Genomic DNA, 26,415 nt, shown 5'->3' with positions numbered 1-26,415 from the left:
TGTGATATTTTAAAAATGTATAAATCTGTAATATAGGAAAAATTAAAGATAGCTTCAAAGATTTTAGAGTTCTGCATGATGTCTAAAATATCTATAAAAGTATTTTTAAATTTATGAATTTAAAATAATTTCATTTGAATTACTCACTTTAAATGTTTGATATTCATACATATGCTGTTTCTTTGTTTGCAAAGGTTGAAAATAATATTTTCCTGATATCTGTGTAGACAGATTTCATCACGTGATTTCTGAAGTGCTGATTGTTTGCAATTAAATTGACAGTTTGTCATTTTATGGGATTCACACATAAGGCTTGAAGGTCTACCTTCTGTGTTCTAATTAATTACAAAAAACACTTTAAATGTGAAGACTGTAAATACCAAAATAGCACCATGGGCAGAAGTGAAAAATGCAATTGACTGTATCTTGCCATTTGTTGTATAAAAGAAAGCTTTTAACAACCAAATCAGCACTTTGCAGAGGTATACTTTACTGTATATACAGTTCCGCCAATGAAATGGGACAAAAAAAATGTAGAATAGAATTAGTTATGGATTAATTTGTTTAAAACTATTCTACAGTAATCATAATAACAGAAGAAACAAAATATTGATTTACAGTATTTATCAGACATTCTTCACAAGACTAAGTATTTCTTTAAATGAAGTCCAACAAAATCTAACATGTAAATGAAAATCTTCAGAACTATATAGAGACCTTTGAAAGTTTCTTCTTGCCCCATGGTATGAAGGGAGGTAACACAAGGAAGGCGTTCAATAGTAGCACGCATCATGATAGTTAAGGTCACAGAGCTCCACAAGAAAGAAGGTGGCTATAGAATAATCCACAAAAGAACTGAATCTAATACTGTACTTTGGTGTCCACTATCAAGAAGTTTAAGGATGTAATTGCAAGGATGCCAAGAAGAGAATGCCAAAGGCTGTAGTTGGAAGTTTCCAATACAAACTGCCATCCTTTACTAATGTTTTTGTCACAGTTAAGAGGACTTGAAATAATTAGATCCTTAAAAATCATTTTAAAACTTAAGTTCTTATTTTGACTAGTAAAATAGATGTATACAGTATACACAAACATCAGCTGCAGGAAGTTCAGTATTTGTAAAATGTTTGTGTGACAAGCAAACAATGCTCTGTCTCCAATATGCCCAAATGCCTTCAGGATGTGTCCTGAACTTGGTTAACTAGGGTGCCAATGGAATGATCATCTTCTTAATGTGAGAACTTAGAAAAATAGTTTATTGCCTTCTAGCTGTATTGTTCTAACATTTAGACATGTTAGAAACTAATCACACAGCAAATCACAGACTGGTCAACAGGAGCCACACATACAGTGCACAGCTCCATGAGTATTCAAAAAAGCAGAACCGTTTACCAAGCCATTCATTTTCAAATTAGTTTTATAGCTGAATGTGCATGTAGAGTTACTGGATCTTGAGGTGGTCCTGTTGTCTCCCCCAGCCCAGCTGCGCTCAGTGCAGGAGGAGATGGACAGTCTGGAGGAAGAGAAGGAGAGCGAGCTGTCAGAAGCACAGGAGGAGCTGCGGGCTGCGCAGGAGGAGGTCATGGTCCTGCAGCAGGCCGCGGAGGAGGCGGCAGCCGAGCGGGAGAATGACATTGCCAGCTTGCAGGAAGAGCTGTGCCGCCTCAGGGCCGAGCTGCAGCGCCTGCATGCCACCACCCAGGAGTACGAACTGGAGATCACCAGCCTGCGCGCTGAGATTCACATGAAAAGTCAAGGTGTGGGAACCAAGACTGAGGACGTGGAGCCCCTACAAGGTGAGCCCCTGACTCCCTAAAAACAATGACCCACAGAAAACCTCCCATGATCTGAAACGCCATTACTGGAGAGCTGTAAGTCTAGAGGTTTCAGAGTTATGTTGAACAGCCAAAACCACAGCCCTGGAAAACCCCGTTGTGTGCAAATTAGGCTTCAACTTTGCCTGAACTAAGCAAGTTAGCAGGCACAGATATGATATTAACTTTGAGACAATAATCTGGGGTCTTGAGAAAACCAAGATGGCAACTTGGCCCGTTTATTCCAAAACCATCAAAACCGTTTGAGGATATTCGTTTTGTGAACGGCTGCGATGACTGAATCAAAACTTGACAGCACCAACCACAGCCAAAGCTTTTTTCAAATTTGCATCTCAAAGATAGCTGCAATACTTTTTAGACCTGTACATGAACACAAACATATGTTCAGCAGACTACACAAACTGTTCCTGCTCAAAAACCGTTTCGGCAATTAACTTCAAAACCAATGGGTATAATTTTAGTACCAACAGGATAAATATACAGTATGTGAAAATATTCCTGTGTAGATGAATATCCTTGTTGTTGCTACATGCCCCATATCACAAACTCCTGTTTGTTTAAAAAAACATTTGGCCAATTAACACCAGATGTGGTACAGTACTGTATGTACAGTACATATCATTCTAGTAAGCGTACTATTATGCAGTACATCTTATGCACTGTCATTCCTGTGTACTGTATATCATGAATGAATGACCACAATTTTGTTCTCACAACACAAACTATTTTGAGAATTCCTGCACTGATTTAACCAAAACTTGGCAGATTTCATGAACGAAAGCTGCTTATGATTTGCACCTCTCAAGTTAGCTTTGATCATTTTCTCACTTACTATGGATCATGCTTGGCAAAACACAGCCTCTTATGAAAGTGTCTGCTGTTTAAGAACTGTTAAATCAATTGACTCCAAACTTGGTAGGTATCATATTTGTGACGATGTACAACTGGAAAGAGGTTCCTGATTAAGCCAAAATGTCTGACTATCATTTTGTTTTATTACTTCATACTGTTGCTACATACTATTTAATTAGATCACATTCTTTGTAATTGCATACAGTTAGTTCATATTTAATCCAAACACATCCATCTTCTATTGATACAAATCTCATTTCAGGTCAGGTTTCTAGTGGACTGGACTGCTTTACAGTAATGAACATTTGGAGAATAAACTGATGTTTGAAAAAAAATCCAAAGATGCAAACCAATGATTAAGCAATTTCTCTGCAAACATCAAAATGTTTCCTTAAAACTTTCCGAAGGTCAAATATATAATATTGGTGACATATACTGTATGTGGGTATTGAATTGAATTAGGGTAAGAATGAGATGGCATGGATTGTACAGCTCTAGAATGTGATTCTGACAGTATTGCATAAATACTTCTTTAGTAAGAAGATGCAACGTTTAAAGAAAAATCTGAGAAAGTTTGTTTCTATAAATATTGGGAAACCAATTTTAAGCAATGATAATATCTAAGGAATGTAATTAATCTGTTCAGTTGCAGTCAAAAACTGCAACCGTGAAAAGACTACTGAGTGTAAATCAGATATTTCACAGCTCCAGGAGAATGCTATTGACTGTAGAATGACTAACAACAAAATAATGAGATTTAAAAAGCTAGATTTATTAATGTTTTGATGGCTTAGCAGACCCTGGAAGAAATAGCAAATCCCTTTTGTTTTTTTAAATTTGATTGAAATTAATGTATTATACAAGATAAAATAACTAAAAAGTACTTCAAATGTATTCACCCCTCTGAAATACAAATGATATATACAGTATATATAAAAACTTCACTTAAAAAGGGAAAATTTTAAGCAAAACATACTAATCTTGCAACACTTTTATGGGTGAAAGAAGTTAAATATCAGCAAAAACAGATAAAAATAAAAAAAAACTAAAATGTTGATTGCATATTCACTTCATTTGCTATGACACAAAAGCAGCTCAGGTGCCAGAACTTACTTTGATAAGTCACACTATGAGTTGAATATAAGCAATGTGTAAAAATGGTGGATTATATGATTTATGAATTAATACTCCTGTCTCTTGTAAACAACTTGGAGATAAAGTTTTAGATAATCAAAGATCAAGAGAATGGTATAAAACATTAAAAAAACACAGAATGTCCCTTTGTTCACAGTGAAGTTGATCAATATAAAGTGGAATCAACAGAGACTTTGAAAATCGAGTTCAGGGGCTGAGATGGGAGAAAATGTCCAGGAGTCAATAATATCCTGGGTACTTCACAAAGCTGGCCTGTATGGCAGATTGACAAACCAATCTCAAACCATGCATGCAGTTTGCAGCAATACATTAAAATGATGTTGCAAACATGGCAAAAGGTCATGTTCAGATGAGACAGAACCGGAAATTTCTGATGTAAATGCAAATTATGTCTAGTGCAAACCCAGCACAGCACATCACCCAGTCAAAATCATTCCCCCTGTCTAGCATGGTGATGACAGCATTACGTTGTGGGTAGACTTCAATCCCTACTCTGTAAGGAGACAGAATGGCCAACTTTTCTGAATGTACCTTGGGCGTTTTACTGTAGGTTCATCTGGCAGCTTGAGCATGTCTCTTCCTGATGAACATGACTCTCTTGATTTTCCCGGGAAAATGGTGAGTGGATGGTGGGTTCCTGTATCCTTCCATCTTCACCACTTGCATAGGCCAGCTGCATTTCAGAGTTCTTGCTGAACCTGGCCACTTTGCATAGCACTCAAAGTGGTACGTCAGTCATATGACTTTCATTACTGACAGTAGAGCCTCAGCTGGTAATCTCCTGTTTGTTGTTCAGCCCTTCATTATGATGAGCAGCAGTTCGGACTCTAGCGGGGATTGTGTTCCAAGGAGTATAGGTAATGGAAGGCTTGCTGTAGCCCAGAATAATTAAGTCTTCTGAACCTTTCTCACATCACTGCTTACTGACTCCAGGCTTGTAGAGATTGTACCAGTAGAATTACACATATATTCATAACAGACAAAATTATTTCTGTTGTAAAAGTTTTACATACTTTACATTTTAGACCAGAATGAACAGATAACACTCAAACCCTTCCTAAAATGTAGTAAGCTTTTGTTTGACAAGCAACATTTCAGGACCACAACGTCATTTTCCAGCATCCTAGAGTTACAGCATTTATGTTTCTGGCATGCAATGTTAATGTTTAGCATTGTTCTGGACAACAAAGTCAGGGGTCAGTTTCATATTGTTTCCACTTTGCAATGTTTAAAATGCTTAATTATTAAGGAAGAGATTAAAAGTAACAAGTTCACATTCAATACTTTATTTCCATAACAACCAGCTACATGAAATTTGGTTAGGTGAGCTCATACAATTAAAGACATACAAAACAAATATACAACATAAAGATGATAATAGGTAGCATCCACTAACACATTCACAAACCATTCTAAATACATACCAGTAAAAAATCAGTAATGGTGGGGCTTGGTAGAATACCAATAAGCCGTTCAAAAACATCAAAATTAAAGTGCAGAGTTTATGCATCTCACAGCCTCAGGGTAGGTACTGTTATGAAAGGTAGGTGCTAGCAGGCACTGTACAGTAGGTGCCGGTAGGCCTTGTCTTGATTGACCTGAACCAACTACCAGACGGGAGGAAAGAAAAACAGAGCTAGATTCAGGGTGGGGAGACTCAGTGAAGATCTTTAGAGCATCACGTTTCAGTCTTGAGAGATAGAATGAGTCGACAGAGGGAAGGTGGCCTCCTACAGGTTTGAAGGTGATATACACTACTCTTTCTAACTGCTTCCTGTCCTGGGCAGAAGTATTGCGAAACCACACAGTGATGGAGAAGGTCTAAACACTCTCAATGACAGATCTGTAAAACAGGGTCATTGCTTCCTGTGATGCTCGAAACTTCTTTACCTGTCTCAGAAAGAATGGCCTCTCGTGAGATTTTTTTGACCATGGTGGATGTGTTGAACTCCCATTTCAGAGTATTGGAGGTGGTGCCTGGGAACTTCTCCACCACCTCTACAGCCTGACCATTGGTGTACAGTGATGAAGAATGCTCCCTTGCTTCGCTAGCAGCTCCAATACATTATATTTCAATATAAACAGCTATTTTAAACTCAGCAAGTACAATTAACCGAATAAACAGAGTTTAGTTTTCAGTTAAGATGCAACATATTGAGGATTAATCAATCATATTAATAAATATATTAGGGTCATAAACAGTAGATCTGTTTGACACATACCATCTGAACATAGTTCATAGTACCACACAAAGATTTAAATTGAAATAGCATTAATTCATTCTTATCATCATTTAGGGTGCACAGTTTTGTTAATAATGATAACATGCAACAGGTTTTTTAAATGTTGAGGTAATACCCACCTAGATGCACAAGAAAAGTGTAGAGATCTGTTTGAACCCTTTGCTGTTTGACTTGATTTTAGGTGACCTGAAGTTGCTGAGGGAGGAATACCAGAGCCTGAAGGCTGAGTCAGAGTTTCTGAAGGATGAAAATAAACAGCTTCTTGAGAAACTGAAACTGTTGCAGCTGCAGAGAGCTGGGTGAGGATTGAGAAACGTTGTCTGAACTCTTTGCATCCACTATTTGGCTGCAAAGGCCCTGCTTTGCCCTTAGGCATGATTAAAATATTGATGTTTCTGGCAGTGGTTATCCAGCATGCTAATTAAAACACTTCAATACATGGAATTGAGAAGCTGTTGATGTTTTTTTTGTGGGAAAAAAAAATAACAAGGAATATTTCATATACATTCCATTCAGAGAAATAACCTGAATTGTTAATTTTTTAATGGAAAAAAATGCATTTTTTGATATTTCAGACTCCACCTATAGTCCACAAAATTATTTTAAATCACTTATTTTATTGTTTTGTTGTAAGTCCATTATGTGCAACTTACACATCTCTATGCAGCAAAATACTGAATGTAAAGAAAGCTATTTTTCATCATCACAGATCGAATGATGTATATCTGGCACTGAAAGAAGATACAGTGAACAGTGAAAAAGAGAAACATTTAACTGGCATAAAAGACATTGAAGAGGGAACTGAGGATCCATATGAAACGCGAAAGGCTGGCAGCTACATGACAATGACAGAGCCAAGGACAAACTGCAGACTGGTGGATGTGTCCATTCAGAAGAATATCTCATTTGACGGAAAACCAATGACACCAACAAGTATGAACGGTGGTTTCTCTGAGATATATTCTCTTAGAGACCAACTAAAACAAGCAGAGGAGAAGGCTTTGCAAGTGCAGAATGAGGTATGCCTAGAGAAGATATACAATTTATTGGTGTTGTTAGACACCCATGTGTTCTGGAGACTATTTGGAAGTCCATTTAAAACTGAGAAGATGAGGTACTATTTACACAAAGGATTTTGAGGGTATGTTGCAAGCTACCCAACCATATTATTGAAGCTGATACCTTGGCTTCTTTGAAAATATATCTGTATGGGATCCTTGAAACAGTTGGCTACTAACTACCATAAAGGCTAGATGGTCCAAACGACCTCTTCTCATTAATAACTGTTCTCTAATGTCTTTAGATTGGGTCAGATTCTAACGATGAAACAAGCCAATGAATATAAAAAAGATAAGGTACAAAACTCTTTAGGTTTAACTCATCTGGCTGAGGAAATTGTAGTCCTGGTCCGAGATGAGTGCTGTCACAACCCGCCCCACCACCACCACCACCACACACTTATGAAGGATGAGCAGGGAATTGCTGCAATGTGGATGTTGGAGTGGAAGGAAGGGTTCTGCACAGTGAAGCCGAAGTGTGATATTAGAATTTTACCTCCTCAAGAGCTTCTGTTTAACTGAACACCATTTTCTCACACAATAAAACTATACACCATTTATATTAACATATTTAATACTTTGACTTTAAATCGCGTGAATGAGGAAATGATAACGCTGGTCGGAGATCATACACCCAAAAGAATCCCTAAAACACAGACACAGATTTCAAACACTGAGCTATTAACAAATCAGTTCAACTACAGTTTTGAAGGAATTGGGCAGAAGATGCATGTAGCATGGAAAGAAAGAGAAGTGCATAAGATGCAGACGTGAGCTTATTTGAGTAGATTTGGGTATGCAGTGAATGAGAAGCATGTGTGATGCAGGTGACAGAATATGAGGTAGCAGCACTAGAACGACTGGCTAGCTTGAGATTGGAATTCTGTGGTAGAATCACATGACACAAAAGTAGGAAGAGAGCTACAACTTGCTGAGATTTGCTAAACAGAATGGATAAGGATGTATTGCAAGCAAAACCTCTAAAAGAAGAAAAAATATCAACTCTGTATGTGGCTGAAAGCTTTGGTTGGGGGAACGTATTGAGAGCTGACACCATATCAGTTGGACCTCACTGTAGCAGCTTAGGTGGTGGGTGCTAGGGACAGCATGAGTATGAATAAGGATGCCCAAGTATGGTGCATATTGATGCAGTGCACTCATACCTGCAGGGTGGAGTGGGGAAGAAGAAGGAGAGTGGAGCAAGCAGGAATAGAGAGGGAAGGAAAGAGGAAGACAAAACTGCCGCAGACGTTCAGAGTTTCTAGATGGCTTGATGACATCGGTTATTTTGAAAGAAAAGCACATATACTGTAGCATGGCAGTAGGTAAAATGCTTGTTTTTGGTGGAGGGTGAAGTTGAAGATGACACCACTCCTGTAGGAGATGAACACGGTGAACATACTGTAAGGTCCAAGCACTGCCAAGTGCGAAACACGTCCCTCTGCAACAGAACAAAATCTGACTGCTAGAAAAGATCTGTGCAGGTGGGAAACCAGGCAGCTTATATGTTTAGGGAAACAGAAGTGTGAGATGATAATTTGACCTTGTCCTAATTGTCTGTTTAATGATGGATTCTGTAAAATATGCTTCCTGAGAAACCACCTGAAACAAGTTGAAGAGTATGTTTTATAATGATAGAATGAGGTGCCTATAAAATGAATGGTATTTGAACAAAAGATGAAGATACTGATAAATTTGTATCCCCTACACAACTTGTTTCCCCTCGCCTATCATACAGTATGTTTTATCTTTTACTTATAAATTGAATTTTTTAAGATTTCTAATTATCTTGCAGCATTCTGCTCCATAATCAACATTCTGACATCTTTCAATAAAACTCTAATTCAGTATATTTATAAACAGAGACACCATTAATAGTGATATCATTCAAAATGTTTTCAAAAGTTCTAAGCTCTAGTTCTTTAACGTTTGTCTTGAGTGTGTTGTTTTTATTTAGTGTAATAATTTTCCTTTCTGAAAGTGAATATGACCATATGTTGTAGCCCATTGTCTTGTTCTTTGGTGCAAATTATCCCCCACTTTCAACTGAAAGTGTTCCACACTTTCAAACGCTCAAGGCTTCTTTTCTGCTAGACAGTTCCTTCTGAAAGGTGAAACCAAGCAAGAGCTATAGTTTCTACATGTAATTAGTACTTCATTGAGGAGCAGGGCCTCCTTTCAGTTTTCCAAGTTTTGAAAACAAGTCTTTTCTGCAGTGTGATGGACTGAAGGGTGAGCTGCAGGAGCTGCAGAGCCGATACAAAACAAGCCAGAAGGAGAAAGATGAACTTCAAAGGGAACTTCAGAAGTGCCAGGAGGAGCTGGAGAAACTCACTGGGAAGAAAGTGCAGGTAAGAGACTCGGACGTCCTGTGACATTGCTACCATTTGGAAGAACTCTTGTTGGTTAGTATTACAGTGGCAACAAAATTTTGCCATTGGTATTCAGCAAAGATGACAAGCACTGTGGTGGGAAAACTTAGATATTAAGAATCTCTGGCCAACAGCCTAATCAACCAGTTAAGCATGTTTCTCTTGTTCAGCCAACAAAATAACAATAGTTTTCCCCAACATATTTCATAGCACTTTTCATCCAAAAGGATCTCACAGCATTTTACAGGTAGGAGGGGATTCACTTCATTCACCACTGAAGTCGAGCTCCCAATTAGCTGGTCCATGGCAGCCATTCCATTGTAGTACCTCACTATACATAAGATAAGATAGAGAAGTGAGTTCATTACATAAAGTCTCTCTAGAAGTACCAGACCTTAGGGAAACTCACATCATATTTCCACACCATACAGAAATTGCATGGACAATGCAGGAATAAACATCAGTTATCAATAAAAGTTATGATCATAAAGGTTTATCATTAGACATTTTCATACATTTTCATGATCTTTCTGATCGGTGGTCTCGGTTCAATTTACTGTCGGTTGAACCTCAAATTTCCAGGTTTAATCAAGTCATTGTTGGATTTTTTTGACACTGGGAAAAACATGCAGTGCATGTACAAAATAGAATTAGTTTACTATCATGGTTAAACAACAGAAAAAAGACAAGCACATACACTGCTCCTTTAGATACTTAATCTTTATGTAGTTTAATGTTATACAGTAATATTACTACTGTTCTGGTACCTTTTATTTTGTATTAGCATGTAAATATGGAAGGAATACTTTGTTAAAAAATCACAATATGTGTCTGACAAGAAAGGGTTAGCCAGAAGATTCTATAGCATGAGAAAATATACAGAAATAAGAAAATAAACTTAAATCCATGGTATCTGAGGTTAAAAAAGTTTTATTGTAACATTACCATAATCACCGTACAAATGTCTTGTGTATCAAACATTACAATTGCTTATGTGTTCTTGAATCTTTGCTATTTTTCTGTGTTGCTCTGTATACAGTACTTTTATATAATAAAAACAATTATTCTTTTATTTTTGTTCATTTTTGTCATCGTCTGAAAGTATGTGCATAATAGTGCAGCTTTTAAACTATAATGACTGTACTGGTGTAAAATCAGTTGTACACATGCTTACATACCTACACATACTAATATCACACACAAATTAAAAAAATGACACACAAGCATCCTGAAATTTTCGCTACAGCAGCTATGCTCTCATCTTTCATCTTAGCCAGCACACTTTGCACAAGCAATTGTATTTTGTTTTTATTAGAATTTTAAATATAATGATGATATAAATGATGACTACTATTACTGTTAAATTTTTAAAAGTTTTTATTAGCTTTTTAAATCATTAATAGTTGATTTAAGAAGCTGTTGGTTTCTTATTTAAAAAATAAATCCCTTAAAAACTGTACTAGAAATGAATGTGTACAAACCTTTTTTGTTCTTAAAAATAACTGCATAACTGTATTATGCATAGAAGGATTGTGGTTAGTTAAACTGATAACAATTCATTGAGAAAGAGATGGAAAACAGTACCAAATTAATGCGCAACATGGGTTTTAATTATTCATGTACAGTAGGTACTGTAGCTACGTCAGCATGCGTAGGCTGCAAAGCAACAAGTAAAGGTTTATTCCATGCTGAAAAGAAAAGAAGCATGTTTCGGCTGTGGAACCTTCTTCAGGTGGAGCCTTATTCCACACCTTATTCAGCATGGAACAAACCTTTACTTGGTACTTTATTTATTCATGTTGCAAATTAATTTGGTACTGTGTTTTTTTAATGTGGATTTTCTGGACAGTAAAGGGCTTTGTTTTGAATTCTGCACCAGAAGAAACACCACTAAATTAAATACCTTCGTGTCATGTCATTTGTCTTCCATAACTGGTGTGGACCTTGTGATTAACCCCTTCAAAACCATACCTCTTGATTCAAACATCAGTTTACCCCAAGAAGTGACTCATGTCACCAAATATGAGCAGCACGTTGGTAGAGGTATCTCTTCTTGTGTGTGGGGGTTAATTCATAGCAAGGTGCCCAGTGTGGTGTACGTTCTATCTGCACTTCTTCACTTTGCTGTACATTGTCTCTTATGCTTTTCTGATTTTACACCATTATTCCATATTCACCCTGCCTCACTGCTTCTGTGTCTTCACCTTTCTTGATACCAATGTCGATCTATCGCCCTTTCTTTGCCTGCCTTTGTTTCACCTGTCCTTTTCATTCCTCACATTCCCTTATTTTTCCTCAGAATTCTCCTACCCCTGAGCCACCTGTTCTGTCCATTCCCCTAATAGGAATGATTGTTATAGTGGCCCTACTTTGGTGCTGGTGGGCGGAGACCTCATCCTAGAGGGGACAAGGTACCGGTATGATATTTCTTTATCTTCCAAAAGACACCTCCCCGGTCCACCCAGAAATAAGTAAATGAACTTCAGTGAATGGCACAAGCCAGGTTTGCCAAACAAGAAACGCTCTCAATTAAAATGCATGACCCTAAGGATGTTATGCAGACCACACACATGGTGTGAAAAGGAAGAAAATCAGTTTCATTTCAACATTTAAAATGTACAACATTCAGTTAGAAGCACCTATAAGGACTTTCACTCCCTGCTACATTACTTACAATAATCACTTTGGCACTACTTTTGGTCTGCATGTGTCATACTTCATTCATTTCAACACTGGTACTGAAATGTTTTTGTAGGAGTGCATACACCAGGTGTGCTGTCTACAGTGTAACGAATGTTTAAAAACAACCCTCTTATGAACAATTATTAAACAATATTTTAAAATAATGAGAGCAATCAAAGAAATACATTAATACATAATTATAGTACACTGGTATTTCATAAAGTAGTTTTTAGTAATAGCTGACTTTTTAACAACAGTTTGAAGAATTTCCAACTAATTAGAATTAATTAATTAATTAGGACCTTCTGGCAAATTTCTGCCAGAGTTACGTGAGGTCCTGCAACTGTCTTATCTAAGCTAAAGAAGGCAGTCAGACAATACTACAGAATGTCCTAGCAAGAAATACCAATATTTGAAATAAAAAAGTTGGTCTGTCAGCTTCAATTACTCACTTGCTATTTATGCAGGCTACTGGTTGGGTCAAGACAAGACAATCCTCATTTTGATGCTGCTGCATTACTTTCATACCCAGTAGTGAATACAATTTCAGTCTCTTACCAGCCAAGAACTTCCAGAATTCAAAATTTCTGTTTAAAATAATGGGTAAATCCTTGCTAGGGACATCTCATTTACTGTACCCAGTTCAATGTTATCTTTGTTAGCAAGCATAAACATAAGCCATTCGTAAAAAGGGGTCCAATTATATTTGCTTACCAAAATATCATGCTGTGGGTTTTGAGGCTGAGAGAAATTCTATCAAAGGATATTTTAGAAATTGTCAGAAGTAATGCTGTATATTATGTATACTTTATATGTGGGAAATTGACACACAAACTCTGTGATAACACCAAATACAGTACTTACCTCCTTACCAGGTTCGTGATTTCTTGTGAGTTAAAGTGCCCTGCAAGTGTTTTCCTCTGTTGTTCATAGGAGCCTGAAGGAGTCTGGAACCCAATGATGATGGTGGCTGTGGCTGCAGCTGTGGTGTTGATCTTCCCCACTCTGTCACGAGCACTCTCCTGAGGACCTCTCCACAGCCTTCCTTTGCAGTTCCCTTCTTCAGATGCAGCCCTCCCTCGCACACTCAACTCTCCACCAGCATTCACATCCTGCTACGCCTCGGGCCCCTGTTAAGCCTAGTTGAGGAGGGTCTGCTATCAGAGACAACTGTCTTTATGAGAAATGAGGATCCTGACTGCTCCCTGAACTTTGGTTCCATGGATTGTGAGGATCTCCGGAGCGTTCTAAGTAAAGCACATGTTTTGCGGATTAACAGTAGGACACAGTTGAAGAAAATCAATTGAACGAATGTGATTCTTAAACCAAGTAAACCAAGACAATAATCATTGTACATTTCCCCCATTACCTATTCTTCTGTACAAAATACAAGGCAAGTTAGTATAATTATTTGAATTGCTTTCTATACAACTTTACTTATTTTTCTCTTTTTAATTTAAAGATGCCTCCTTTCATTATTAATAATGATCTCAGATGCTGTATAATGTGACTTAAGAGACAAGACATGGACTGGATTGTTGCACTGGACTTTCACTATTGCTGTCTTCGTTTTACATAAGGCGATATCCAGAGAACTTTATTTATTTATTTGGCATTGTGTAAAATGTGACGACAGTCTGCCTTAGAGTTGATTACAAAGGTGTTGATTAGATTTACTCTGAAATAATGGGCCAGATCAATACATTGATTGACTGTATTGAAAAAATGTTTTTGCTAAAAATAATATACAGTATATTCAGTGTAGAAATAAAAAGCTGACATGCACAAAATGTGACCAAAAGAAAGCAATGAAATATTTTATATTGTATTTCATCTGGAAACCAAACCAATGCAGTTTTTCAAAAGACAAAAGCAGAACTAAATGCTGACACTTAATTCCTTAAACAGTTGAATGTTAATGTGCTCTTTTTATGTTCTCTGGCTTTTTAGAAAACTTTGATGATAGAAGTATCTGTTGTTATCAATCATATCATAATATACTTGTTCCTTAATTTATACATTATTGATTAACACTTTTTTTCAAATGAAATCCTGAAATCTCATTTACTTGTAGCTGCCTTTTGAGATAGAAAGACTGCCTTCCCTTTTACTAACATTTATAATAGACATTATTCCAGGGATATGATAAATCAAACTAATTTTTAAAAGTGTTCTTTTGAAAAGTCTTGTATTTGATAGTATTGCTCCAAGATGCTACAACATAAATGGAATGTGCAGCGTATCCAGTGTCCATCCAGGTCAATCCATGTGGGAGTAGCTCTTGTCTGTAGTTGTGAATCCTGGAAGTCTGGCCCTTGTTCGTTCAACTGCAGCACATATTTCCTGCAGTTTTTGGCAGCAGCCCATCTGTACATCCTAACTCTTCACTGTCTAAACTCCTGGCCTTCATAGCCACTCAGTACTGGCTTGCTGCCTTTGCCTCTGTGGTTGTATTTTCTAGTCTATGGTTCAATGTTTTTTCAGTCAATCTCCCCTGCATTTCTTCAAGCAATCATGGGTCAGTTTCATATTGGACTGTGGGACTCATAAGCCTATCACAAAAAATAATGTTTTTAAAGGAGAGAGACAATGAAACACCTAAGTGATCAAAAGATGTTCACACTTGAGGCTCCCAATTGTAAAACTGCCAATTGTACAATTTTTCCATCTTTATAGATTTGTTTGAACCAAATATTTCCTGTTTTTGTTTCTATTCCATTTAATGTCATACACAAAAAAGAAAAAATTAAAAAGTATTTATTAAGCGTAAAAACATAATAGTTGAGAACTATTCCACCTAATGGTCATTAGTCTCACAGTGCATGTGAACATATTTTTATTCTTTTTCTATGAATGCAAAAATTGCAAGAGCTATTTGTGTAGATGATTTAAACACAACATTCAAGGTTTAACATGGGAGCCCTGCCTGGTTCTGTTTGTACATTGTAAGCACCCTATCTTTGGATTTGCATAGGAAATATATACACACTTAACAGAATATATACTGTACATATGCATTGAGATGTATATTCTAACTTTTCCTGCTGCTTCTACTACTAGTAATTATTATTGCATTTTCTGAACTAAAAAAGGAAAAGGGAACCAAGAAAAGGGAAAGAAATTGCAGGACTGAAATGGCTTTGAATGTTTACACCATTTGTAAATACAGTAGTTCTATAGGAGACAATTTACCTTCATTCAATCACATTCCTGGGATCAGAATTATATACATATGGAATATGTATACAGTATATATAATATGTGATTTTTTTTTCATCTGTATTGTGATTTATAAAATACAGTACATGGCCAACTAAACAGTAAATAAAATCCATACTATAATTTACTAAAATCATAATGTACTTTACATTTTTTCTGACTGAAAAACATTTTTTTAAGAGTAGTATTTTTAATATGCTCACCAAAGTGGAACTGTTTGGCTAATTGTATAACAATCATTTAAACTAAAAATATGGAGATATTTTGCATACACAAAAATGTAATTAAAAACTGTTAAAAAAACTGTACAAAACCACAAAAACCAACTCTTTAGTAATCAGTTCTTTAAAACATATATAGGGCTTTGCATAAGTCTTTACCTTGTTCCAATGAGGTACAGTCTTGTTGAATTAAACAAGATATACTGTTCATTGTTTAGAGTGAATATTTATATTCTCATACTTTTAAATGAAAAGTGGGTAAAGTTAAATGTAAAAAAAAAAATCTAAATAGAATCCAAAATTAAAATAGGCTGATTGCATTAGATGTCATCCCAGAGTCAAGAATTGGTGGAAGCACCTTTGGCAACAATTATATGTGTCTTTTTTCGTAAGTCTCTATCAACTTTATCACACTTGGATAGTGCAATTTTAACCCATCAAGCTTGGTCAGGTTGGTTGGAACTGTTGATAGACAACAGATTTTTGTCTTGTCACAGATTTTCTATGAGATGTTTGTCAGGACATAAAGCTGCCACCACAATGCTTGATATTAGTAGGAATGATATTGACTCTGTAATGAGCTGCTAGATGTAACTAGACTAGACAGCTTCCAGTGTTGTCCAACATAACCACAGAAACATTTACAACATTTTTGCAGTATCCCATTACATTTTTTGTTGTTTTTTTTTCTGTAATGGCCTCCTTGTTTTCATTTTGCCATACTAAATCCCTACTTCATGAAGTAAGCAGGATATTACTGACTCATGGACATTTTCTTTTTTCTTAGCCATTGAACTCTGTCTTTCAAAGGTGCTGTTTGCATCATAGTGGCATCCCTAACCATTTACTTCCTTGCCCAGCTGGGTGGTATGATACCTATTTCACCTCATAAAAATGATGTTCACTGTGCTCAAAGCAGTGTCTTTTAATTTTTTTTGTATCCTTCCCCTGATTTGTGCCTTTCTACAACTTTATCCCTGGGTTGCTCTGAAAGCTTCTTGGTTTTCATGGTTGAATCTCTGCTAGAAAATCATGACCTGACTGAGGGACCGTACACAGATAGGTGTACTGTACTGTATATATTCTGAAATCATGTGAGCCACTATTACTGCACACAGACAGAGACCATTCACCTAATTGTTTGACTTATAAAAGTATTTTTTGCATGTGAACAAATGTAGGCTTGTCACAACAAAAAGAATACTTATGCAATCAATATATTCCATCCATACATTTTTTATTGTCTTCTTTCAATTCAGGATCATAGGGGAGCTGGAGCCTATTTCAGCAAACAAACAACATATTTGAATTTCTAATTTTCTTCCCCATTTTTACTGGCATTTAAATTCTTTCACTCCTGTAAGTCTTCAATTTTAACATTCAGGTTTGGATAAAAATATTCACTATAAAAATGTGCATAATTCATTTGTAATTTAACAAAATGGGATATCTTTTGAATGAGGCCAATACTTTTGCAAGACACTATACAGTACAGTACATACACCTGTGTATGTATAGATATAAACCAAAGTTAAATTTACTGTAGTTTCCTTGAAATGGCCTGTTCCTGTGTAAGGACCTTATGTCAGCTATCAATTTTTATTGATGAAGTAACTTTATTTAAAAACAATCCAACCTTCTCAGAAATATTTATTGTCTATATGTTGTAATTCATGTTTATCTCACTTATTATCTTATTGACAGAATTCATAAAGGAGATGTGCCAAAAAGATCCCATTGATGCCTTAGAACTATATTAATGTCTTATTGTGAGATAATCCTACAGATCTATAAAATACTTCGCTCAAGAATCAACGGACATGCAAATATTATTCATGTATGATTTACAAGGCAATAATGACAAACTGTGTTCATGGTACAGTATTACATCATATTTATCCAACTGATGCCCAAATGCTCCCTCACTACTATATTTTAGTACACATTTCACTACATTTTTTTTTCTGTGGGACACTATGGCACACTTTATTTTAGAATGACAGACAGTATAATTACTGTGGTTCCTGCAAAATTTACAATCTTTTACAAATGTTTAACTCCGATGAAAGAAACCTACAGTATAAGGCAAAACTATGTACTGTACATATAAACAAAATGCTCTCTATTTCCCAGCTGTGAAAATGTTTAGGAACTGCAGCTCATTTTATTTTTTAAAAAGGCAGCTGCAAATGTGAATGACATTTTCTATTGCACACTAGAGATTTGTATTTCTTCATTTCTAGAGTTTTGAACACTATTGAGAGCACTGAAATAATTGACCCATAACGTGGCGTTTGTCAGACATGTAACTCTATTTGTTGAGTTTAAGATGAAAAAGCCTGCAAGCTATAGGAACACACAATTTAATACTGTTTTGAAAATATGTTTTGGAGGCATTTATATAGTTTTATTTTGTTACCTTAAATGCGGGATTTCTATCATTTCCATTTGTTTTGAAGTGTGTATCATCTCTTCTGTATAAATTTCTGTTGTACTTTCAGTTTACGTTATGAGTTGTATTACCAAATACGTTTTTGCACAATTGGCATGTTTATTTAGAAGCAAAATGAAATTCCACCAAGCTCTTCTGCCCAGTGCTGAAGTACAGTATTAAGAATTATCTCTCACTCAGCTTTGTTAAATCTGCTGTAGTCTGGCTTTAATCTCCTGTTGTTTTGCAGGAATAGTTACTTGACACAACATTTTAATTGTTATGTGCTTAGCAGATCCCTTTGTTCAACAGACTCCATAGCAGGACATTTAAAAGGTGCAGTGCATGAAACAGGAAAATGAGAATGGGACATACTACCTGCTTTAATCTAGTTTCTTTAATTTTTTCATTTTAGAGTAGTTTCTGCTTGTAGTGCTTTCTGTTTTTAAGCATAATTACATCTTTCTCTCATTTTGTTTTTACCTCTTTTTTTAATGATCCCTGGTATAGGAGGAGGAACTGTGAGCACTTCTGTTCAATGGAGTTTTAACTCCTTTTAATGCCTTGTTGAAATTGCATTTAAAATATTTGCATCCCTCTTTTTGCATTTTAGCAGACCAAAGCAGGTTTTCTTCTAAGATTTTACTATACCTTGCTTCAATTCTTCTGTAGTAGTACAATAAACAGTATTTTAAAATTACAGCGCAGAACTAGAGTGAATGTGTAGAACACATATTAACAATGAAATGCTGTATAACGTACCTGCATTTAGTGGTTAACAAATTTCATACATTTCTATTAAAATGTAGTCTTCCCTTCACATGTCTAAAATGTAATGCATTCATTTATTATTCTAGCAGTATTCCTTTTTTGCTATATTTTTGTAGTTTGTCAGCAGTAAAAATATACTTTTAAAGAATATTGAAGCTTTATTTCCACATAAATTAATATTAAATGTAATTTGCAAATATTTTGTAACTGTCAATGAATGCTGTAATTTAATGTAAATAATACATGGAGACAACATATAAATAATGTAATGATACATTGGTGTTTAGAATATGGGACATTGCACATATACAATTATCAGTGTTTAATGAAAATTAGAATTGTTTAAAATATTTAACCTAGGCAGAACACAGGATTATTCACTTTTACTACAATAAAGTATACTTATTACTTTTACTATTACACTTCAGTTGCAATAACAACAGTTAACTACTTACTGAAATGAGTCCTCATTAAAAGAAATACAGTTCATGATGTACAGTATTGTTTCTATTTAAAAATAACTCTATCCCACATGTGTTATCTAAATACATTTACCATATTGTATTGGTAAATATATAGTCTTTCTCAATCAGAACAAAATAACCTATTTATCTTGTATCTTTTATTTTTCTTGTATTTGCATGTTGAGTTTTGTTTTTTTGTCTCTTTTATTTTGGTTGAGGTTGCATCTTGAATTTTAGACAGCAAACATTACATTTTGCATGTATTCCTCAGTTTTAGAATACATTTCTTAATAATGTGTGTTTTTGGATTGCTTTGAAAAAGCTGCATGCACAATTTAATTGGTCGTTTCCTAAATCTTGCTCCTAAAATTGCACGATTATTCCAGATTCTTGCATAATATATGCTGTACATACTCTGAATTTTCTGTGGGAAATGCTTTTAAAAAAAGCCAGTCAATCATTAATGCTTAAACTGCTATTTGTAACTCCATTTACCGCACAAAATCAATTATTTCAGTGTAAATCATGAAAACTGTCCTAGTGTTTGAACTTTGAATCCCACAGCTGGGTTCAAATGTATCATCTTGCAACTCCACACCTTACACAGTCACAACAGGATCAAGGTGTGGTAGTAACCTGAAAATGTATCAAGACTATATAGCTAAGTAATTACGACTAAGGCTTACTGAATGTGGATGTATTTTTACTTTTTACTTTATAAAAAAATTAAAAACATTCAATACAAAAAGCTGTATTAAGTAGATGAGTAAAAATATTTACAAATTTCTAATAAATTTAATTAGACAGTACAGGCTCTGCTTGCACTGAGTTTATTCATTATGTTGCATTGATGTGAAAGTCTATGAAAAACTGGTGACTGTCTATGTAACATAGCTAAAGAAATGTAATGTTATATGTTTTCTAGCAAGAATGTACATTCTGAAATGCTTGTTTTTTTAGATGGCTTAATTGTTTTCACAAAATGTGAGTATTTTGGTAATAGGGTGTATATTTTGTAAAGGAACTGACAAATAAAATAATTTAGCCTTCCTTTTCTTTCCCTCACATAAATGCCTTGATTTCTGAATTATTTTATTTCATTGTTTAAAAACAAATTTTGTCATTTCCAAAACATATTTATTGAAAATCGTCCTGTCAACAAGCCTGCTAGCGATTGGGACCATGTGACATAGCTACAAAATCTCAAATTACTGTGAAAGCTTTTTGTGGCTTGCTGTCTTTTAAAGTTCTGGCTGGATAACTCAGGCATCTCCAACCATATGGGAGAAACGTTTTATTATGTTAATAAAACACAGAATGTACTCATGGGATCTTGATTTCAACCTTTAAAATGGCCAAGTCACTTCACAGTCACCGATTCCTATCACGGATACACAATGTATCAGCCAGAGTATCATCTCAGGGCCTATTTTTATCACCCATTCTGCACTACTAGGTGAAGTAGGAGGGTTGCACATTTCATATGCAGTAATAGTAGAAATTGTACATTGCCGCCTCTCAACACTAGAGCCCAGGGTTCAGTTCCGGGCCTGGGGTGCTAACTGCTTGGAGTTTGTATGTACTGTACTGTACTCTCTGTGCTTGTGTAGGTTTCCTTTGGGTACTCTGGTTTCCTACCAAATTAATACTAGTAGGTAATTGGCTTCAGGAAAAAAATGGCCCTGGTTTGAGTGTGTGTTTGTGTCTGTGTCTGCCCTGTGATGGACGGGCATCCTGTCCAGGGAGTATCCTGCCTTGTGCCTGTTGCTTGCCAAGATTGGCTCCAGCTCTCCTGCAACATTGAATTTTATTAAGCAGTTAGAAAATGAACAGATGGATAAATAAATAACAGGATTTCAGAAATCTTGGCTTTGGCAGTGTAATTTAAAAATGTGTCAGAATAGTTCAAGGCTCTATACAGATGTGAATATGGGAAATATGCATTACACGTTTATAGTTAATTAGACAATATTTCAATTAGAATAATGTTCAAAGTCTCAATCCATCTAAATACATATAAATTTAAATCTAACTTAATCTTGTGAAGTCAGTTATATAACTGGACGTATGCAAAGCAGACCTGCAGTAAACTACCTACTAAATACTGTCATAAAGTGTTTCAAAATATCTTATGTGCAAGTTCTTGAGTTTCATTGTTGAACACAGATCTAGCTGTCCTGTGTTCCTAGCAAAAAAGAAATTTGCTGGTAAGACTCTACAGATGTCAGAAGACTTTCTCAGTATAGCCTTTGACATGTTTTCAAGGAATATATGGTCATCTCTGCACAGATGCCAAGAAAGATAGTAAGTCAAGGATATAAGTGAGGAATGATGAGCAATAGTTTCCTTGCACCAGTACTTCTGTATATCATTTACTGCTTACATATAACAAATCCTTGTTATATATAGTAGTTGTGCTAAATGTCATAGGTTCTTAGACAACTTTTTAAGTATTCTCTACAGGAGTCTGTTTCTCAAATAAGCAAGTTCAATGAGCCAGGATCAATACAAGTTGGATTTTTACTAATTTGGATGTGTGCCCACACAAGTTACACTTAACTGAGGACAGCTGATAAAATAAAAATTGAATGGATATGAATGGCGAACATCATCATGCCTGACTTAAATCTCTGCAGTAGCTTTATGTCAGTGAGGGTATAAAAAGTATAGCATATTGTTATGGAAGAGAAAAGGACAGAGATGTATCTGAAATGTTTTTTTAATGACTGAAGACAAGGCAGTAGGCAGAAACTAAAATTAAGAGAGATATATATTACATTTACATTTTATGCCAATTTATACTGTAACTGTTAAATCATATAACAGATTTTATAATGAATCCCAATGTGAAATACCCACAATTATATGCATTTATTTAGATGATACAGGCAGAATCGGGTATAAGTATGTGAAATAAATTGACTGAATATCATTGGAATAGTTCTTAGAATGACTGATATGGAATCAAGATTTGCTGTGCAATGTCTTGGTAGCAAATTAATTAGTGTCAGTGAGATACAGTGCCAGATGCTCAGTTAGCTTTTAAAGCATGATGAGTTTCATTAAAGCAAGAAAAACGGAGACAAAACCTAGTGTTCTTACGCTATCCAATGTAGGGGCCTAAGATGTGCGTGACTTCTGAAATACTTTGCCGTAATAAGTGAATCTGACATTATAATGAACCCACCCAACCATATTGCTCTGCAGTATTCCAAATCCTGTCTAGATACTGTAGCTGAAGCACTGCCAGTTTATGCTTCTTTTCTTACTTTTTATGCTTTGATATTAATAGTAAGTACAATAAATAAAATTGAACAAATAATAGGTGAACACCTTATTCCATGCTGAAAAGAGAAGAAAGAAAACACAACGTTTCGGCTGTGGAGCCTTCTTCGGGTGTGAAAATTGCTTTATATTCCTTTATATTTTAATAAAATTGTTTTATATTTCTTATTTTGATCAAAATCCTTAAATCAAATACGGATTGTGAAATAAAAGCTGATTATTGGCTTTCACAATAATTTATCCAGGTAACCCTCACATCAGACACGTTCCAGAAATAAGAAATGTTTTAGGATTATTTTAAACAAAACAACTTGAAAATGGATCAGATTTTTTTAAAGGTCATTAATTTTGAAGGTTTGAATCCTGGATCCTTTTGGATCCTAGCCCTCGTTTGCTGAGAAATTCCTATTACTGTAGCCTGTTTGCAGTTTACCCACATCACAGTAATTGGGTATGACATCTGTAAGGGGTCATATGTTTCCATTCCCAACAGGATCCTGTGGTTCCTATGACAAAGTGAATAGCTGGGTGAGATCACTCAGCCATGGGGTCAGGAGGCAGGATACAGAGTCTTTTCTGGGTTTGGTTTCATATCTGATATTTACTACTGATTGAGATCCCCAAGTGGGCAGCATGTACAGTAAGTGTGGCTGTTAGCACTGCTGCCTTGCAGCTCCAGTCTTCTGGATTTGATTCTGGCCTCTGGGCTTCCTTATTTGTGGAGTTTCCATGTTCTCTCTCTGTATGTGTGGATTTCCTCCAGGTGCCCCAGATTCCTCGCAGCCCCCAGAGACATTCTGGATTGACTGCAGTAGACTCTTTTTCTGAGACTACTCATGCTCTGTCATTCTTTAAGAATTCTTTCAAAATGCCCTCAATTATTTCCTTTGTGGATCTGGAATGGACTGGTGTCCCAATCCTATAGCTTGCCACAACTCTCACCAAGATCAGTAAGTTTCAGTTTATTAGGGTCAACTACATCCAAGCATTACCTGCATTTGCTTTGTGAATGTTTGGATTGATTTGGTGAGATGCAGTAGGTGTGGCTAGACCCACTTGGTTAATGGCTAGCCTCCTGACCACAGGGTATGGAGGCTTGAGCCCCATTCAGAAAGAAGTGAACCAATATTCCAGTTTCTGCTTGTTCTGTTTCAGCTGTGTAGCTGGCTCAAACCTCCCTGATTGTAGGACTGATTAGTTTGTGCTCAAGACGTTTATTTCCTAAATAAACTGGCACCAGTTAATAAGAATTAATACTTTGTCATAGTAGAGTGTTTGGTCTGGCCTTTCAATTCCCTACAGAAGGTCAAACAAGGCCATGTTGTCAGCGTATTTAAACAAGTTAAAAACACCATCATTGCTCTGCATTTCATTTGTGTGGATCAAAAACAACACTGGTGATAAAACACATCCTTATGGATCTCCATTCACAAGAATCATTTCCCCAGAGAGTATGCCATTCATAAGGATCCTGCAAGGATCCTACAGAGTTCTAAGGGGTATGTTCTCAGGATTTCATGCAATATACATTTATACCGGTTTATTGGAATTACTTAATTTTATTTCCATAAAATTCAGTAGTTACAGAAGATGATCTTTAATACCAAACCTGCCAGTATCCTTCTTGAACCATATTGCTTCATTATATTGTTGAGCATACAACCTTATTATTGCCATAGCGATTGGTACAGTTACTTTGGATAAAAGGTTATTCAGTGCTTAGGCAGGCTGTGAACAAACGCCATTGTCTGTTTTGCTGTTAAGGAGGTTTTGTTGTTTAACAATAGTCATCTGCTGTACAGAGGGTCCCAAACAGGGGTCCAGAAGGAACTAGAAGGGAAACCTATGTCTGTTGCTGTTTAGCTTTGGATTTTTATTTATTTAGACAAAATGTAACATTTGATTGGCTTTATTTACAAATATATTGTAGCTGATACGTTGTGTTTCTTTCTCCTTTTCAGCGTGGAATTAACCTTTACTTGTTCCTTTCCAGCGACTTCAAACGCCCTACTTGAACTTATACAGATTGTTCTTTTTTCCAAAATGCAGCAACGTTATTTTTCTGTTTTTATTTTTACGTACAGATTTTAAGTTACACACAGCATGGCTTTCACAAAAGAATAGATCAAAAGGCAATTCCTTATTAGTGTTCAGAACCGTTAAACGTAGAAATCTTAAAGTATTTTAAAAGTGTGAAATACTGTATTTCCCGTTTTATCCATTCTCGAAACTTACAAAATCTACACGAGCTATTTTATTTAAACAAAAATACAATATGAATGATAAATAAATATAACGTTGCCGTGTTCTTCTGCTTTTAACGTTTGAATAAAAAATATACAGTAGGTCGTGGTTAAGAACACAAGGGATCGATAAGTCCTCATGTTGTATGAGTATCCTTTTCCTCGTGTGAAGATGAAGTTTATAGACCTTATAGAAAAAGTGTTATCCGTTAAATCAGATTTTACTGGTAAACAATGTGAAGGACTCATATTCGATTTCAAGCTTGTTTAGTTATATTTTCAAAGTTCAATTCGAATATCTAAAGTTATCTTGTTTTCTAATAAACCTTTTCCCACCCGAAATAAAAAAATGCTAATATTTTAGTAATGAGCTAAATAAGATAAGTATATTCTAACACGATTCGTAAATCCACCTTTTGATTCAGACTCTCACGTTAGTTAAACTATGATGCTGTATGCTTTCATGGGCATGCCTTTCAAATGTTCTAATAATTACACTGGCTGTATCAGGAGTACACCATTTGAAATGTATTATACATGTATTATAGTAAGATTTTTTTGTGGTTCTTACTCACGCTCAATAAAAATCTCATGACCTTTCTCTTTAGAAATTGCCGAGACATCAAGTGAAAGAACATACAACAGTAGTAATTCGCCAGAAAAACTTGTCAGATCCCATCTTTGTTTATTAAAGAGACATTTTTCACTATGAGGCGACACATAGCTGCGGGCCTATGTATTGTGCTAACGTCATAGTTTAATAATTGGAGAAACCCTGCTGTAAAGACGAGGTATGACCTCATACCTAATGTTAAAAAGAAAGGGAGGTCGAGACAACCTGTTGAGAAGTGGTCTCTCCTGTGTTATCCTTCCCTTAGTCAAGAATAGAATATGAGTCCAACTCAGCTGCTGGGTATCTACTCGTCTTAATTTATGTGACTTACTCCGCAGAGAGACACTAATAATAAACGACCTTGTAATGTAGACTTGTGAGCACAGTTAAGTAGACGTCAAGCCCTACACAAAATACATGATATATGAGCAAACACAACCTATAACATTAAATACAGTAGGTTTCGCAGTGTACCTAGCCGTCATTTTCCTTTCCTAGCTCAATTATAAACCTTTGATGACCACCCACTCACTTACACACTAACTGTCACAACCAAAAAAAACTCCAGCCAGCCCCCGAAATCCTGATTTGGAGCGGCTAAAAATAAAGTTAGTTGTCACTACCGCGGCGGCACATGGGGGCTAGCCAATCATTGCCCCTGCTATCCTTAGTGTCCAATCCTGTTACATATTATTATCTCCGTAGGATTAGAAAAATACCCATCCTTTAGTTGTATATGGTCATGGCAGAGACATTCCGGAGAATCCTTCCCTCTGACGTTGTAAAGGGGTCTCAGATCTTTTTAAACCCCTGTCCTGTCTGTTCCTCCATTTAGTCACACAGTTAACAAGCTTCTCTTAACGCAGCTCTGCTGATTTCTTAATACTCCTCGCCAGGAGCAGCTTTCTTCTTCTTCTTTTTAATATACTCCTGCTCTAATCTATAGTGTCTATTAAGAACTAGCTAACACA

At 35.8% G+C, this 26,415-nt stretch overlaps 1 protein-coding gene across 4 annotated transcripts in view; it reads left to right on the top strand.

The window, feature by feature from the left end:
• ccdc136b (coiled-coil domain containing 136b) overlaps positions 1 to 15,549 on the top strand; it is a 37,452-nt gene extending 21,903 nt beyond the window's left edge. For 2 of the 4 annotated variants that reach the window (XM_088924212.1, XM_088924213.1), the window contains exons 5-10: positions 1,479 to 1,796; positions 6,267 to 6,384; positions 6,795 to 7,104; positions 9,360 to 9,494; positions 11,815 to 11,932; positions 13,131 to 15,549. In XM_088924212.1, the coding sequence (XP_088780338.1) occupies positions 1,479 to 1,796; positions 6,267 to 6,384; positions 6,795 to 7,104; positions 9,360 to 9,494; positions 11,815 to 11,916 (983 nt within the window). In that variant the 3' untranslated portion in view covers positions 11,917 to 11,932; positions 13,131 to 15,549. The remainder of the gene's footprint in view (positions 1 to 1,478; positions 1,797 to 6,266; positions 6,385 to 6,794; positions 7,105 to 9,359; positions 9,495 to 11,814; positions 11,933 to 13,130) is intronic. The other 2 variants (XM_088924211.1, XM_088924214.1) reach the window with 2 other exon arrangements.
• The last annotated feature ends 10,866 nt before the right edge of the window (positions 15,550 to 26,415 follow it).

This window comes from Atractosteus spatula, chromosome 8 (genome assembly GCF_055471065.1).
Source record: "Atractosteus spatula isolate fAtrSpa1 chromosome 8, fAtrSpa1.hap1, whole genome shotgun sequence".
In the NCBI taxonomy this organism is placed as follows: domain Eukaryota; kingdom Metazoa; phylum Chordata; class Actinopteri; order Semionotiformes; family Lepisosteidae; genus Atractosteus; species Atractosteus spatula.
The sequence above is the reverse complement of the archived record's forward strand: the minus strand, read 5'-3'. Positions and strand labels throughout refer to the sequence as shown.